Raw genomic sequence first — 17,463 nt, 5'->3', positions numbered from 1 at the left:
AGACTACAAAAACGTGATCAGTGATCGATTCTGAGTTTGAATCAGTCAAAATCTCGAAGTCAATTTTTTGCATTATAAAAAACTCCATCTATTGTTACTACGTACATATATAAAGTGAAAATAAAATAAAAACGAAGAAGAAAAGCATTCATAATGGTAGATATGGGATATATGTATTTACGGTTCGGTGATTATTTCGCACAAGGCGATCTCGCACACGTCACTAATATCTCGATCACGGAATATCTGGCACTCGAAAATTCCATCCATCGAGACTCACGGGAACTATCTCACTAACAAGATATTCCGTCCCAATTAGTGCCAGATATTCCGTATTCGCGGTTTTTGTGGCAACGATTGTCGTGTGCCCGATCGCAATGTGCGAATTATCCATTTACCGTATGTGCATACATATGTACTGCTAAGAAAAACAATCAAATATCAAGGATATTGTAAAAAAAATTAAAAACTGAAATCTAGAAAACTTGGATTTATAGTAATACTTCATAAGGCATTTTACAGTTCTGTATTATTAGAATTTTTTTTAATGTTCACCTTTAATTTATGAGTGATGATGCACTTCTATCCAGGCCTGGCGAGAAGGGGGGGGGGCTGAGGTAAAGTTCCAGGGCCCGGACTAATCGAGGGGCCCCATATCAGAAATCATACCTGTTATATCATACTTTCTTATTCAATTATAAAAAATAAAAACCAACATATTGTATGTACATAGGTATTTTTCTAATAATTCTGATATATCTAGATATAAGTTTTTTTTTTGTCATAGAACCCGTAACAATTTTTACCAGGGCCCGGGATTACTCTCGGCGGCCCTGCTTCTAACTACACTATTTCTTTAAAATAAAAATCTTTTCAATATACATATGTATATATCATTTTTCTAACGGTATAGTGAATAGACATTTAAATAAATCTCCCCGAAATTTCGAAAATTCATCCTTAATTTTCTAATCATGTCGCACTATAAAAGCATCACCTTTTCAATATCTCTTGGGTCAAAGATTGTCATCAACTGATATCATAGCTTTGTTGCTAAAGCGATTGACTCCAATTGCCGAGGGTGTCAAGTTGGACTCCACTCCAGTTACGTCATGGTCTTATCCTTGAAATGGTAAAATTATCCATAAACCTTATTTGCGGTTCGCCGAAGCAGCATCAGCTACGGACGCCTTTGCCAGATTTAACTAGAATTGATTTTCTAACCAAACCAAACAGTTTAGCCAAGTGAAGACTAAATTTGCACACCGGCGTATTCTAAAGCACTCACATACAAACAATGGCAACATTTGCTTTTCCATTATTGATGTTCAACATTGTACAACTTCATCCGGCAAACGCGCTAAATATTATATCGCTTTTATCTCAGTTAAATATTGTACCAAGACTAGTGTTGCGGAAAGTGTTGATTTTTTTATTTGATAACTTACGCATGCACAGTGTAAAGTGGCAACATTTTTCTTTCGTGTTATAAATTGTTTACATCGCAAATATATAGATTGCTAAGTTATATCATTCATAGTTTAGACGTACTAAGTAAATATATTTCGTACAGAGTGAAACATTGTTACGATCGAAGATATGGAGATATGTATGTATATTAAAAATGTATGTATACGTTATTGATGATGTGTGTGAAGGGTCACTGCAATAAATTAGTCATCAAGTCTACTTGACACGTTCCTATTGAGACATCATCGTAAAAATGTCATTCGCAAATGTGCGCCGAAATATTTATTCAGTCGCCATTTTATGGGTTAGCTGACGATTTCAAAATTCTTTCGATCCGACTTCATTAATCAACGCTTAATCATTTCTTTTCAACCACAAACCATTCGGGACCGGATTTTGTTTTGTTATAAAAACTTGTGTCGATGATAAATCCGTACGATTTATAACAAGATCTTCTTTGAAAAGATCTACAACTTTTGATAAGAACTGACAAAGTCTTGAAAAAAAACCCCAAAGTCCAATTTTTTTCAGTGTTAACCGTTTATCGCAATTAGAGGAATGCACTTGGATGCTCATATTATGTATGTATATATCATATTATGTGGTGCCCGTTGATTTCAACGGGTGGTTTCGGAAAGAAATTGACACACGAATTAAAATAAAGTTATGTGCTATATATAAATATAATGTAAAGTAATTTTTACGTATTAATAGTAAAAAGTTGAGTGCGTGCATTACACGCTCGCCGATCCAACCCGCTCACTCGTTCGAAATGATGAATGAATGTGTTTGTGTGTGTGTGTGTGTGTGTACGCTCCTGCGCAGCGCATCTGTCGCTGACGTCACCCGTTCTAAGTCAGTGGCACATGTCAAATGCTCAGGTCCCACGCGTCTCCTCGACACGATCGGTCGTCAAGCCACATCCCTATGCATAACGTATACTCCTGGTATTCTAAAATTTGTTTTTTTTTAAATCTCCATACTTGTCGATGCATCCAACATATACGTACATACCCTCAAACAGACATCGCGTCTGATTTTATATATCTAATATATAATTTCGAAAGAGACTTTGTATGTAAGTCAAAGAACAAACAAATGAATATTTACTATTAGATTCACCATGTTTAAGCTGTTTATATTAAAAATACTGAGCGAAGCCGGGTAAAACAACTAGTCTATATATATATAAAAATGAATGTCTGTCTGTGTGTCTCGAATAGGCTCCTATACCACTGAACCGGTTACAATAGAACTTTCAGGATTTGTTGTATGCATGTCCGGAAAGATTACTGTGAAAAAAAATCACTCAAAAACGGGAACGGAAACGGGAAAAACGGGAATGAGTGTCATTGCAACGTGTTCGCAGCCTGTGTTTTTCCGACAAATGGGAACGGGAACGGGAATTACATACGTTATTGTGGCATTGCAACGCATGCCGGGTTCAGCTAGTATTGCATATATAAAACGGATATTGCATTAGAATAATTTGTACATACATATGTAAATTATATGTATGTGATTTCGACAAATTCAAAAATGAAGATCAATTTTTATGTATGTTTGTAATTTGGTTAAATCGTCACCCCATTGTCGATTTCAATGTATTACTATTGTGTTTAAATTATAGGTAAGTGTTCAATTTTACACAAATTGTAATAAAAAATTACTATTATAATGCTCGTGCAAACAACCGGATGGCCCATTTCCAGATTTCCATTGTTTGACTCAAATAATTCGATCTTGACAGTTAGTTGAACATTCTAAACGTACAAATTAAACGATCGTTTGGAGGTCAAGTGTGTAATAAATCTACATGTGGTGCATTCGGAACGTCGATGTAAAATTCAGAAATGCGTGACGCGAGAGCTAACGTTGCGAATCGAGATTTTCTGCTCGAGAGTTAAGGATTGAATAAGTCGTACCTGCAGGTCATTTCGAACTGGGTCACTATTTTGGTTGGGATGTTTCGAGAATGGAATTGAAATGACGTTGGCGAGGGAGCGCATTATGGCCGCGAAGCTCTCACGGATGGATTTATTGGTGGCGGCGAGGTATGCCGTCAAAAAAATTAACCAGTCCTCAGAAATAGCAAACCAAATCTTGCCAAAAGCATTCAACGTTCGATGCAAATGATCCGTGGGATATTGTCGGTTTGATCATATTACTTGCAGGCCCGTCCCGCCAAATGGATGCATATGCACTTTATCAGGTGACAGTTTGGCATCCAGGTCGTTCCGAAATTTTCTGAGTTTGAGAGGGGGAGAAGGGACAAATTCCCGGGACCAGTGCTATTTGAGGCCTCGATTCTGGAGGAAATCATCGCATGAATATATTAAAAAGATTGATGAAAACCAAGAGCAAATAAAGGCGCGTAACTACTATGCCGCACGGGCATGCGGTGCATGAGGGCCTTTTAGATTTAGAGGCCCAAAAGGTTTTTAAATAAAATTACTAGACAATTATTCATAATAGGAAACACTAGTTAAAGTTTATTCTCCAAATTTGATACACAACACATTGTGTTTCGAATTTTCACGATTTAGTACATCTCACCATATAAATAATTGTCTGCAATCTTAAATATAAAACCGTTAAATAATACATTTTTTTTTTAGATTCAAAGAAATTTAAATTTTTTTTAGATTCAAAGATTTTTCTCATGATTTTCATTTAATTTCCATTTACCGAGTGAAGCCGGGTAGCACCATTAGTGATATATAAAAACGATGATAAAATAAAATGTATTTGAATGTAATTGCAGAATTTTGCGACATAAAAGAACATTTAAATATTATGTGATTTAATGCTAACGTTTACATACGGGCCAGCTTTTTATAAACCTCCTTTACGTTTCACATTATTTCTAGTAACGCCACTGAGCAAATAGTTAATCGACACTAGTTAGGTATCCCATATTGAAATCTAACCAAAGGATGTTCTTTTAGAAGTTTGTTTTTTTGAATTAGCAGCATTCTTTAGCAGCAGCCAATTTAAAAATTGACAGCTGATATATATATATATATATATATATATATATATATATATATATATATATATATATATATATATATTTAATTTGGTTTGCCATTTTATCATAAATAGACTTACACCAAAAAAATGCTTGCAAATTGTGCAAATTAATTTCATAAATCGTGGTTCAGTTCACGAAACTTGCCGCGTGTTAGGTTGTGAATTGGCCTCCAAAATCGTGTGATTTAACACCTTCGGATTATTAACTTCCATGGGGATATTTGAAGTCGCTAGTCTACGCCGATAAGCCAGAGACGATGGACTTGGAAGCCTTCGCCGCATCATTGCCGATATATGGCCTCAACTGCTCGAAAAAGTGGCTTAAAATCGGACTTCCAGATTTCGCATGAACCAACCACGGCACCCATATGCACGGCTGTCAAATCATATTTAAACACTAATAGCATAATATTATCTTTCAATAAAGCCATTATCATTACCAAGGCCATTACCACGATTTTGATGTGTTTTATTTCAATTTAAAATTCTATATCTCTAAAAAACCATCATGTATGTAATTTTAAAAAGGGCTAAAAAAACCTTGTTTAAAAAAATTATCTTCACAAAATATTTATTTTATTATTTATTCAAATATAAATATTTACATATGTCAACAAATCTCCCCCTCCCCCCATAGGGGGATATGCTGTTTTTAGAATTCCAAAACAATTTCCTCCCCCCCCCCCCGCCACTCGGGGATGTTCACGCAAGATAGGTAAGTACATGCGAAAAAACCGCTAAACGTACCTGGTACGCCAAATATGTACCGCCACGTCCCTTCGCTAGCCTCGCCCCTTCAAGTGTTTTCGTTTTCGCTTTATTTGGCATAAAAACGGTAGATTCATCAAATTTCATCAAAATCCTTGGATCAGTTTTACTAGATAAGAATTACTCGCAATAATAAATAATTTGATAGTGCGACGAAAAGACTGGCGATCGCTGAACTCTAGCTCAACGTCAAATGTTCTGGCGCCAATGTGAAAAATGCAAGCGTATGATATAACACTTGTGTATAATATGCGTCATAAATAAAACAAACTCTTCTCAATTTCAATGTGTTACACATCAAACGCACACACAGTGAGGAAAAGATCATTATCTCGTTCAAGGCTAAAGATCGATGAAACGGCGTTCAAACAATTTATTTATTCGCACATGCTGACGAAAAAGTCAGTTTGTTTGTGCGAGCTATGCGCAAACTACGCAAAGAATTTTCGCGCCAGGGCGAAAACGAGTGAAAACAAACAAGTGTGTTGCACCGTAAATCAACAAAAGGATATTTAGATTGAAGTTCGAGATTGCCGAGAACTGATCCGGTCTCGTATCACAGAAGCAGTGCCATTTATCGGATCGTTTTCGGTCCGTTAAGCAGTTAAGAGTAGATTGTTATGTGATTACATTGCCGCGGATCAACCCAGTTGGACCAAGTCCCAAATATGAAGTTGCGGCATTTGTTGCATTTCCCAGAAGTGCACTCGAAAACAATTTGAATGCAAAACCCTGAAATATCACCGATAAATCATCATAGCAAGTAGATATACACGTACCATCAATTGCTAAACTCGTTCAATTGAATCAGGGCGAATTGAATTTTGAGTCTAAGAAACTATAATATAATGCATAAACAAATTGATTAAAACAACGTGGGAATTGTTTAAAAATATCTAGCCCACCAAAATTACTTCATCACGAGAAAATTACTATTTTCATACCAACCGTATCTCATAAAATATTATGAAAAAAATAGAAGAAAGTCGTAGCAAATTGCTATTTATTTGACGTGGCTATATACTACATATAAATCACTTCTGACCGTGGCTCTTGAAATATTTATAAAATAAACATAAATATCGGGAAGACTGCGCGTTGCTCGGTTATAAGGTGGTCAGAGACATGGTGATTTAGAGTACATTATGTGCTATGATCGAGTTTCGTGGTCTTAAGAGCGATAGGTAGAGCTGCCATACCGTATAAAGGTCTGTTCATACCTATACAGCACGACCCGTATCCTGCAGGTGTCCTGCAAGTGCGGATAGTATTCTTTGTTACATTATATGGACGTATTCATACTCCATTCGCGCATGCGCATTTACGCATTCATGCGCGTCCATATAGAATGTACTAAAGAATACTGTCCGTACTTGCAGGATACTTGCAGGATTCGGGTCGTGCTGGATAGGTATGAACATACCTTAAACGGGGCTGTCACCGTATTACACTACTCAGTCCCGTTTTTGTCCCACTTTTTATTGCCAAATTCATTACCTTATCTACTTTCTCCATGTTTTATTTATTTAGCACTTACGGTACACAGCACTTAAGCACACACAGAGAGGTACACATTACGTGCTTTTTTTTAGATACATAGTTTTGCACTGGCCGCCGGTGCGCCAAATCTTTACAGTCGCGTCCCTTCGCAAACCTCACCCCACGGAGTGTTTTCGGTGTTATTTTATCTTTGCATTAACACTGATCGATAACGGTGGTTCCCATATTTGAAGAAATATAGGAGAAATTTGTCGAATTAATAAGATCTTTCACAGCTGGAGTCCACGAAAACATCCCGAACCGCACTTTTGGGTGTGCTTTTACCAGTAAACGTCCTATCTTGATAGGGCTGCCATACGTCCCGTATATACGATCACTGTCACTATTCAGTCAAGTATTACTATTTGTCCCGTTTTCTCCCTAAGATCTGCGTGAGACAGCCGGTTGTGGAATATATTGAGATGTGGTCATAATCTCATGGTCTTAATCAGGGGCGTCCTTTTTGGGGGGGTGGGCTGGAATGGACAGCAGCCCCCCCCCCCCCCCTAGATTTGAACGGGACTATCCACGTTGTTTAATGTATTATTATGAATTTGAATTAAAATACTAAACCAACAAAAATAGAACATCGAAATTCTTTAGAACACTGTCAGGTATGTATAAACACGTCGATTTTTCCCACAAAAAATAATGTTAGCTCCCAAATATATTATGTAAAACTTGAAAGTAAAATTCACTTTAAAATATGTATGACTGAGCTAAAAGGATTAGATTTTTTTAGCAATTATGGCAACCCTCCCGATAGGGCTCTTTCAAATTACATCCTACTTGCACACATGCAATCAAATTAACAGTTTGCATTCTGCATATACATAGTCCTAATTGATTAAGCAAGATGCAATGCTGCGGTCACGTGATATAGATGCATTTCGTTATAATGTTTGGGTCAGAATTAGGGAATGTGAAAATATTCGACAAAATCATTGTTGTAATTTGTGAGAAAAAATTGATACATATTAACGGGTAAGATTGTGTATATATTTATAGATACACAATACATATAACAATATTTATGCTTAAATATTAGAATGTCAACTTATTAATATTTTAGTTCCGGAGAAATGATTTCAATTTTTTTTTGACGGTCAGAATGTTAGCAATCGCTTCATCATCGGCTTCTTTATATTTTATTTACAAGATTACAAGGAAAGTAATATAAAATTGATGTACGTGCTATACAAGATTAGCTCGTTTAATAATACAGGATACAATACTTAATACTCGTTAAATGGCATCACAATTTGGTTTTAAATGTTTGAGTGACATTAAAATATATGTACATATAAAATAAGATACCTAGTGAAAATAAAAAAGCTTCTATAATTAAGACAGTTTTCTTGTTGTAATCCTATTTAGAAGCACATAAAAAACTCGCTTTAATGCCGTTTTTAATTAAGACATTCCAACGTATCAATTGTAAAAGTGTCAAATTAATTTATTGAGACTTTAAACACGTCTTCGCGCAACTCGTCGACAAAGTTGCCACTGGATGTAATCAGATATATTATATGAACATATGTACATATGATATGTATGTATTTATGTGTCAACACATTTTGCGAAATCAAGCCGAACGGTTGATATTGACATTACTTTTTGAAAACGGGTCACTGTCTTTTTTTTCCACTTAGTTTTCAGAATGATTCGTACGTAATTTTTCCTGAAAATAAAATTACGAAAATAAAAATGGGTCGTCTTTATTGCATTTTTCCACGTGTTGGTCTGTCAGCTGAAAGAGAATAACAATAAAATATCAACATGTATGACTGAACTTATTTCATTTATACACCTACTGACGTTTATAACTTTAAATAAATTACCTGTAATAGGAAACAGCCTGAATTATTGTGTCAATAGCGTCGATTTTGGCACTAACTCAAGTTATTTAACTCGTTGTTGTCTCCTCAATTCCATAACAGATGATGATTTATTTGACACAAAAAGGTCATTTTAATGTTATTGCATTTTGTCCTTTTGATATGTAAAAAAAAATTACGTGGACCAAAATGTTGAATGACAGTAAGTTATGAGGAAATCGTTAATGAAATCGCTGGTTTGTTTCGACGATACATCATTCAATGAAAATGTGCAGACAACAATCATACTAAATCATTTCAATTTATATTGGTGTGGCATTTAATTAAGCTGTATATTATTCGTGTACATATAATATTAAAGCATGTGCAAATGCACTTTTTAATAACCTATTCAATTAAAGAAAAATACAATTCGCAAAAAATATCGTAACTATCTATTTATACACACATGGGTATCGATTAAAAATATCTTCAAGTTTTAATAATGAAACGTAAAGGAGGTATGTAAAAATAACAACACACCCAACCAAAATAAATACAAAATTTAATAACCATTTTACAGTGACATCTATCGATGTATGTTGAAAACTTATTACAAAAGTTATAAATTACTTACATACGGCGACAGACTATTTGGCATTGGAAAAAATTTCGAACGCAAAATGACATTCAGCTTTAATTTTATTAAATGTTTAAAGTTTGATTTTTCGGATTGTATAAAGCACGTTGCTATGCATTGCTATAATGCATTTTGTGGGTTCGGTGATTACTAGTCAAATGCGAACCGGTCACAAGACAACCGGTCGCTCTAGAGCGGTCAGACGTGATCACCCGTCACACTAAAACTGGTCACGAGAAAACTGGTCACACCCTAAAATTGGTCTCGAGAATACTGGTCTCACCCTAAAATCGGTCAACCTTTTTTTACACAAAAATCTACATCACATTCTTATTTTGTCCGCTGGAGAAATATAACAATATTTTATTGATATTCTGCATTGTATAAATGCAGAATATCAAAATACATAAAATTCAGTTTATTTGCATCATGAAATATGTAGTAAGAAGTAAATCAATCAACATGTAGTGACTTAAAAAAATCCAACAAAAAATCTCAGTTACATTTTTCTATTCTATTCTAGCAACTGAAGAGCAGATAGCGGCGGTTTATCGGTAAACGGACTACTAGTTATATGTGAACCAGTCACAGGACAACTGGTCGCTCTAGATCGGTCACACGTGATCACCCGTCACACTAAAACTGGTCACACCCGAAAATTAGTCACGAAAAAACTGGTCAAAACCAAAAATTCGACCAATTTTTAATTTTTGGGTGTGACCAGTTTTTTCGTGACCAGTTTTAGTGTGACGGATGATCACGTGTGACCGATCTAGAGCGACCGGTTGTCCTGTGACCGGTTCACATTTGACTAATATTCACCGAACCGGTTTATCATAGGCGCCGTCCACACACAAGATATCAACTAACGATATTTACTAGGTCTAGTAAATACCGCGAATCGAACGCATGAGAGCATTGCGTTCGAACGCACGGTATTTAATAGATTCAGTAAATATCGTTAGTTGATATCTTGTGTATGGACGCCCCATACACGAAAATAAGCGGGCGCTTGGGGCCTCCAAAATGGGCCTTTTCTACCAAAATTTACAACTTGCAAATTATTATTATTGTCCACAATCGGTTCGTTAGCCAAGAATAAATGAAATGAATACAAATTGGTAGTATAATCGTATGAAGAATGTAATATGAAACTTAAAAGTCAGTGGCGTAGCGTGAATTCCTGTTGCCCCCCCATATATTCATATTATTTACTTACAGCAAAATAACTTTCCAAATTAATAATGTATACCTATTTTACGTATCGATATATGTACCTATATATCGAAGTGCATTAATAGTTTAATCTGGACGACCAACAAGCAGTGCACAATCTGTTTAAAGTAATTGATGGTGAATTTTAAAAATTACCACACCTGCTAATGGTGACAGTGAAAAATTTATAAATTTGATTGGTTTTAATCATATAATTTTGTTTTATTGTTTACACATTGAAAAAATATATATAAGAATAAGAGAATTCTCAGCAAATAGGTTGAAGTGGCACTGACGTCCAAAAGATGAAATATGACGACAGTCTTCTAGCCCTATTGGCATAGATCAATTACACACTGAGGATGAATTTAAAATATGTATGTATAATAATGTATGTGCATACATATAGTACATACACATATAGGTTGAAAAATAAGAAAACTTTTTAAAAAAGTTATTTCAAAAAAATTACTGAACAAATTAAAAAAAAATCAGTGAAAAAGGCGCGCTTCGTGGCGCCCCCCAGGTCCCCCCCCCCCGCATTGCGGGGTCTGCGGGCGCGGTAGCTACTCCACTGATTAAAAGTTGACGGAACACTACTTGTAATTATTAAGTACTAAAACATAAGATACAAAAACCCAAAAATAATTCAATGAGACCTTTAATTGATCTAAACCAGCGCAGATTATGTGTATTAAAATGTTGGCTTAATTTATAAAGATTAAAAATGTGAAAAGCGTTGACATAAATTCAAATGTTGCCAGTGGTGAGGGAATGCGAAGATGAGTTGGCAGCGACGATTAGCAGGATTAATTCGACTGGCAACATTGGCGAGAGTTCGACGTCGACGTGTTTACTTGACGTGGAGCTTCGGCCGGGTCGCCCGCTTAGCGACGGTGAGTTACCGCATTTTCCTCTACTGATCTCTTGATTCATCCATTGACGATATACATCATCTCCATCATCTCCAGGGTACTTTCGCACGTGCCAAATCACGATAGTTCCCCTTTTAGACTTTTACCAATGTTCGCTTGCCGCAATATGTTCCCCATTTTTGACGTATCCTGTTCGATCGAGATCAAACGTCAAACGGTCCTATATACCGTGTGGCATTTGCGCGCAAAATCCGCTTCCCCTAAGGATACTCCAGCTCGTTGAATCTGAACGTCGACGTCTGCCGCGTTTGCATTCTATTCCATAAACCAATCTTGATTCGTTTGCGAAAGCAATTTTCCAATCGAGTGATGCACATCAATTTTCTAACTTAAAACGTAGCATATGGAACATCTCGCTCCATCTTAGCTGTTCTCTAGATTCGTTTTCATTGTACTTTAGTAGGTTGTAGCTGAATCAGTACGTTCCATTTAATTCATTGTCGCACTAATTTTTGAGTAATATTACATTTAACGTTGCACTATTCGATACCAAATAGTTGATAAAAATATGAGATTGCCCATTTTATCTGAAAAAAAAATTATGTAAAATATATAAAAATGTACCAATTCTAATATTAGAATGTTCTCAATTTTTTTTCTATATTATATATATACTATTGAATCCTTGGTCCAATATAATATTTGTACATAAACCTTTAAACAATCAACGCATTTTGAAATCTTGCCAATCATATTACTTTCACCGGTGACTCATTACATTCTTAGGAAATTTATTGCTCAACTTTTTCTATACACTACTTATAACATATTTATATTTCAGCGTGTGTTTTCAATTTCATAGATTCTATACGAACTGTAAACTTGATAACATATTCCCCAATTGTTATCGTACATATTATCTCGGAAAATGTCCAGTATCCTTACGACTTATCATATATGTATATTATTGTATTTGGTTAAGATTAATCATATATATATAATTGTATTTGATTGAGAATAATCAACCGCAAAATGTATGATAACGTTAAATAATATAGAATAATATTTTTTATAATCGATAAAGTGAGACGCAATATAAAATGTGTGCCTTTTTATTGATATAACTTGTTTTTATGTACACGAACACGGTATCGAATTTGCAAATTCGTGACATTGTTGTGTTTTGTATTTAATAATTCCGTCAAAGTCATAACTTTTCCTTGATAGTACACCTGTTTAAATATCATCAACACGGTGATCAATTCTACTACGATACATATGTTGTATACGCATATGTATATGCATCGTTCCAAACGTATTTGTGGTAAAATGAATGTTTTCATCATTTCAGAATCGCATTTTGGTGCTGAAGAACTAACCTCTACAAAGACACAATGGCTCCTAAACAAAGAATGCGTATTGCCAATGAGATGGCCAGCAAAAACATCACGATGAGGGGAAACGTACCCAAATCGACCAAAGTATACTTTTTTCTTTATGTTTTAGATAATATCATATATGAAATAGTTGTTCTAATGATTTATCGACGATTTTTTCAGCAAAAGGACGACCAATATCCAGTCGGTCCATGGTTGTTAGCCCTGTTCATCTTCGTCGTTTGCGGTTCGGCTGTCTTCCAGATAATTCAATCGATCCGGTTGGCGTAAACGGATCCAACACACGCTCAGCACTCTTCACCACCATCTGTCAATGTCTAGACCACATACACACACCGAATAGACCATTACTTAAGCCCGAGCCATGTCTAACGACTGAGGCCGATGCCCGATATTAAACTAATTTACTTTGCTAACTCGATTATCTATTCACTTGAATATAAAACATAGTCAAACTAGATTCGTATTGGACAATTTCGTCCATTTATATATATGGCTCTGGCTACATTCCATTATTACCGTTTCAGATGAAAAAGTCTCATGCGGGTGTGTGTATGTGTGTGTGCGTGCTCAAATGTGTCAAATATTGCATGTGATCTGTGCTGGTGTTTACTCATCCCATTTTCCTTAAATTTTTTGGTGCAAGTGTGGGAAAAGTTATCTGGACCCTTATTTTAATGCTGGAAAATGAAAACCTCCATTTTGTTTACATACTTGATTTTTAATAATAATAATTTCAATATTTGATCATGATATTAATGGGATATTTCTGTTGTTAATTTTCTACTGCAACCTGTACATTTTGTTTTTCTTTGAATTAAATTTTGGCTAATTGTGGTTTGTGTGACAAATATTAATTTTTATCTCCACATATTTATAGAAAATAATATATTATAAAATAAATGAATCAAATGTGAAAAAATTATATTTCAGTCGTTTAATTTTTTCCAAAATGTTCGATTGGTGTCTAATATATATACTTATATATGTGAAATGATGAAAAATAAATTTTCAATTTTTTGAACTTTTTATTTTATTTTTAATCTTCCATATTCGATTTTTGGCTTCAGGGACACAACATGTATGAATTTAAAAATGTTTTTATTTTTATATTTATATTTTTACCTTATACAGGTTTTTCATTCCAAATCAACACTTTTTCATTTCAAATTGACACTTTTCAATGTCAATTTGAAAAATTAAACCTTTTTCATTTCAAATTGACCCCTTTTCAATGTCAATTTGAAATGAGAAAAGGTCAATTTGGAATGAAAAACCGAATACACATGTTGAATTTAAAAAAAGTAGTGTTTTTACCTGGCTTTGCTCGGTATTTGTAATATAAACCGCTTAAACATGGCTAATCTAATAGTAAAAATTTTATTAAATTTATTCGAATAGTTTTATTTTATTTAAATTAATTTGAATATTCATTTGTTTTTTTTCATTAAATTGAACGTCACGGATTCTACGAACCAAACAAACAAATGTACATACAAAGTCTCTTTCGAAATTATATATTAGATGTTTAAAAAACATAGAATAGGCTTGTAACCATAGAAGTAGAATGCATAGAATCGCTCTCAGCCTCCAAAAATGTTCCTACAAAAACTCTGCGCGGCAGAGTTTTTTCATTGTTTGCTAAACTTCGTCTCTCTCTCTCTCTTGTCTCTCTTCTAACTTTCCGTCTCTCTTTTCGATGGCTCGCTTTTAGACGATACTTTTGTTAACAATGACCATTCTATGCATTCTACTTCTATGCTTGTAACAAAAGGTTTCTTTACCAATAATGATAAAATAAACAAGAATAATATAGTTTCCAAACATTTTATTTTACAAAATATATAAGTGCATCGGCGATTCAACTGATTAAACACATCTATAATATACAATAAGGAAATATCACGTTTATTGATAATACTAATACAATTTTATATTAATCTAAATATACGTAGGTTCAACAAAAGAGTCTTCTGATATGAAAAAGATATAAAATACACAAATCACAAATTCTCACCACTATCTAAATTGTTAAAACTTTTATCGCGTTTTCATACTACAACTTCTCTTAGGCTAGTGTGATATTAAATAACAACGTATATACATATTGCTTGAAGCTATATAACATCCGAAATAAAGACACCATTCATAGCACCACAAGTGTATTGACATAGTCATTTTAAACTATAAAGCAAAACAAAGTAACGCATTTTCGCAAGTTCAATTTCCTAAATCTATAATATATAATCCTTAAACAATGTCATGATTTTTATGTCAATCATTATCATATAAAATTTAGTACTATACAAATATTCATATATTGTTTCGTGTGTTAAAATAATTACACACATTTGGCAGAGATATTAATTAGATGATTGTTTTATCAAAATTACTACTACAAACTATCTCCACGTAATCAAATCTATACACATGTGTGTGTATATTAAAATTGACCTTGCTTATCACAATGTCAAACTGTATAAACATTCAAATGAAAGCAGTACGATTGCACTGATGTCATTTTAGCGTGTTGTATATTCCCTCGGTATTATCTCCAGAAATGGCCACGTTTTCTGACACCGTAATACCCTGACAAAACTTGACATATGACCCATTTTTGAGTGCTTGCATGCTGGGCAGTTTCAATATTTCCATCTCGGGTTTATCTCGATCGCTATCAGAGTCGTTGTGTGTCACCTCCAAACGAATTGCGTGAATCTTGTTGTCTTTCTCCAGAGAGTTGCCAGCCGAAAATGCTCCGGATTCGGTAAAGGGCGAATATTTATGAGATACCTTTTCAGATATCTTCTCGTCTGAGTCCGAATCTATAAAGTCATTTTCCAAAAGATTTTCGAGAGTGTTCTTCCTGTTTCTCTCTATCACAACTACTTCTATGTGTCTAAATTGAGACTCTTTCGTTTGTTTAGATTCATGTCTTGTGATATTGACTTTTCGGCTAAACACTAAATCATCTGATTCAAACTTGCTTTTCTCTGCATCAGGACTACAAATCTCAGCATAAATATTATCCGAAAGTTCCGAATCCCTTCTTTCATGGTTATTACGTCCGGTAATAGCATCAGCTACTTGTCCATACGGCATATCTTCAATAACTGGTAATTTTCTATTCTGAATTGAAGAGATCGATCGTTTTAATTTATTGTGATCCTCTTTTTTATCATTATCTATTATATCGAGTTGTTCTTTTATTATAGGTGTTATGCTATGCTCTACTATACTATTAAGCATAGAAGTGCTATTTTGGATTTCATTTTGATCTTTCTTTTCTTTTCCATGAAGCAAATTAGATGTAGATTTGCTTAGAACGCGTTTAGTTTTGACGTGAAACTCGGAACACAATTTTTCAGTTATAAATGATTGTTGATTATATTGTACTTGAGTATTTTTATCGCTAGAACTTGACCCTGTGCCAAAAGCATTTAAATCTTCACAACTTTGAATTTGATCAAACGATTCCGATGAGGCAACATCGCTCTTTTCGGGTATTAAATCTGGTCTGATTCTTTGACGTCTTTCAAATTTCGATACTTTTTGTTTACCAGAATAATTTTCAGTACGTTTGGCACAATTTCCAGTATATATTTGCTTCTTTTTTAAACTAGAATCGTTTTCAGAATAATAATTTATTTGTTCAATGCTCAAATTCTTCTTTCTACCCAATTCTGACATTCTGTCGTCAGTAAAAGGAGAGTCTAAAATACCTGTTTGCACTGAAACAGATTTTGTCAGAACCCTTTTTGGTTCAACTCTAACAGGCGTGATTCCAACACCAATATCAGACGAAGTTGTCAAACTTCTATATGACTGCCATTTTTCCGATGACGCTTGATCAACTCTATTGGTACTCCTCATTGCTCCAAATTGGTCCTCGATTAATTTGGACATATCTTGGTATCTCTCTATAGAGCAATGTTTATCGCTGAATGGATCGAATGGATCTCGGAATTCTTTATATTTTTCAAGTTTTTTAATATCCTCATCGCGCTTCTCTTCGGCAAGCCTCTCCGAACTCTTTAAAATTTTCAAATGTTTAAACCATTTTGACAATTTCGGATGTCCAGAGCTATTTTCTCTAAAAACTTTCATTCTATCGTCTGCAAATTGTTGTTGTACTTCTTTAACCTCCTCTTCCTTGCTTTCTTTTTTACTTTCTTCATCACTATAAACGTCATAGTTCATATTTTCCAATTCGTTTTTACTAATGAAAATAATAGATCCTTCATTTTCATCCGGTATATCTTTTAGTATCTTATCACTTTTGCCAAATAGCCTCGAAGCATCAGCTTTGAATCCTTGGAATGTAAATTTCCTTTCTTTTTCAAATTTCATTTCATTCTGTTGTTTTTTATCAATCGAACGAACTTCTTTTTCTGCCGTATCATCAGCGCTTTGGCTTCTATTTAACAATTTATACTTTGGAGAATGCGGTTCAGGATGACAATCCGGCATAGCAAAAGTGATTTGTCTTATCCATGTATCGACATGTATTTGACAATATGTTAGAGCTTTTTGAACTCTCGGCGAGAACAGTAATTTCTTTTCATTGTCGAAACCTAAATTCGCTCTTTGTAATTTCCTGTCTGTATTGAGAGATAGCAGCGCCAAAGTCGGAATTTTCGAAGCATCTGACAAAGAGCATGTCACAATTACAGCTTCCGTGGTTACAGCACGTAGAAGCAGCGTTCCTG

At 34.5% G+C, this 17,463-nt stretch overlaps 2 protein-coding genes and 1 long non-coding RNA gene across 3 annotated transcripts in view; 2 read left to right on the top strand and 1 right to left on the bottom strand.

The window, feature by feature from the left end:
• LOC143909957 (uncharacterized) overlaps positions 1 to 17,463 on the top strand; it is a 420,033-nt gene that overhangs the window by 388,843 nt on the left and 13,727 nt on the right. The window lies entirely within an intron of this gene.
• LOC143909958 (stress-associated endoplasmic reticulum protein 2) lies at positions 11,245 to 14,572 on the top strand. Its single transcript, XM_077428281.1, has 3 exons — positions 11,245 to 11,378; positions 12,709 to 12,838; positions 12,917 to 14,572. The coding sequence occupies exons 2-3, from the start codon at positions 12,752 to 12,754 to the stop codon at positions 13,022 to 13,024; spliced, it is 195 nt and encodes a 64-aa protein (XP_077284407.1). The 5' UTR covers positions 11,245 to 11,378; positions 12,709 to 12,751; the 3' UTR covers positions 13,025 to 14,572.
• B4 (imaginal disc development protein B4) overlaps positions 14,573 to 17,463 on the bottom strand; it is a 56,692-nt gene continuing 53,801 nt past the window's right edge. The window contains exon 6 of the mRNA XM_077428278.1: positions 14,573 to 17,460. Within this exon, the coding sequence (XP_077284404.1) occupies positions 15,272 to 17,460 (2,189 nt within the window). The 3' untranslated portion in view covers positions 14,573 to 15,271. The remainder of the gene's footprint in view (positions 17,461 to 17,463) is intronic.

Source organism: Arctopsyche grandis, chromosome 3, assembly GCF_051622035.1.
Source record: "Arctopsyche grandis isolate Sample6627 chromosome 3, ASM5162203v2, whole genome shotgun sequence".
Classification (NCBI taxonomy): Eukaryota; Metazoa; Arthropoda; class Insecta; order Trichoptera; family Hydropsychidae; genus Arctopsyche; species Arctopsyche grandis.
This window is presented reverse-complemented; position numbering and strand designations above follow the sequence as displayed.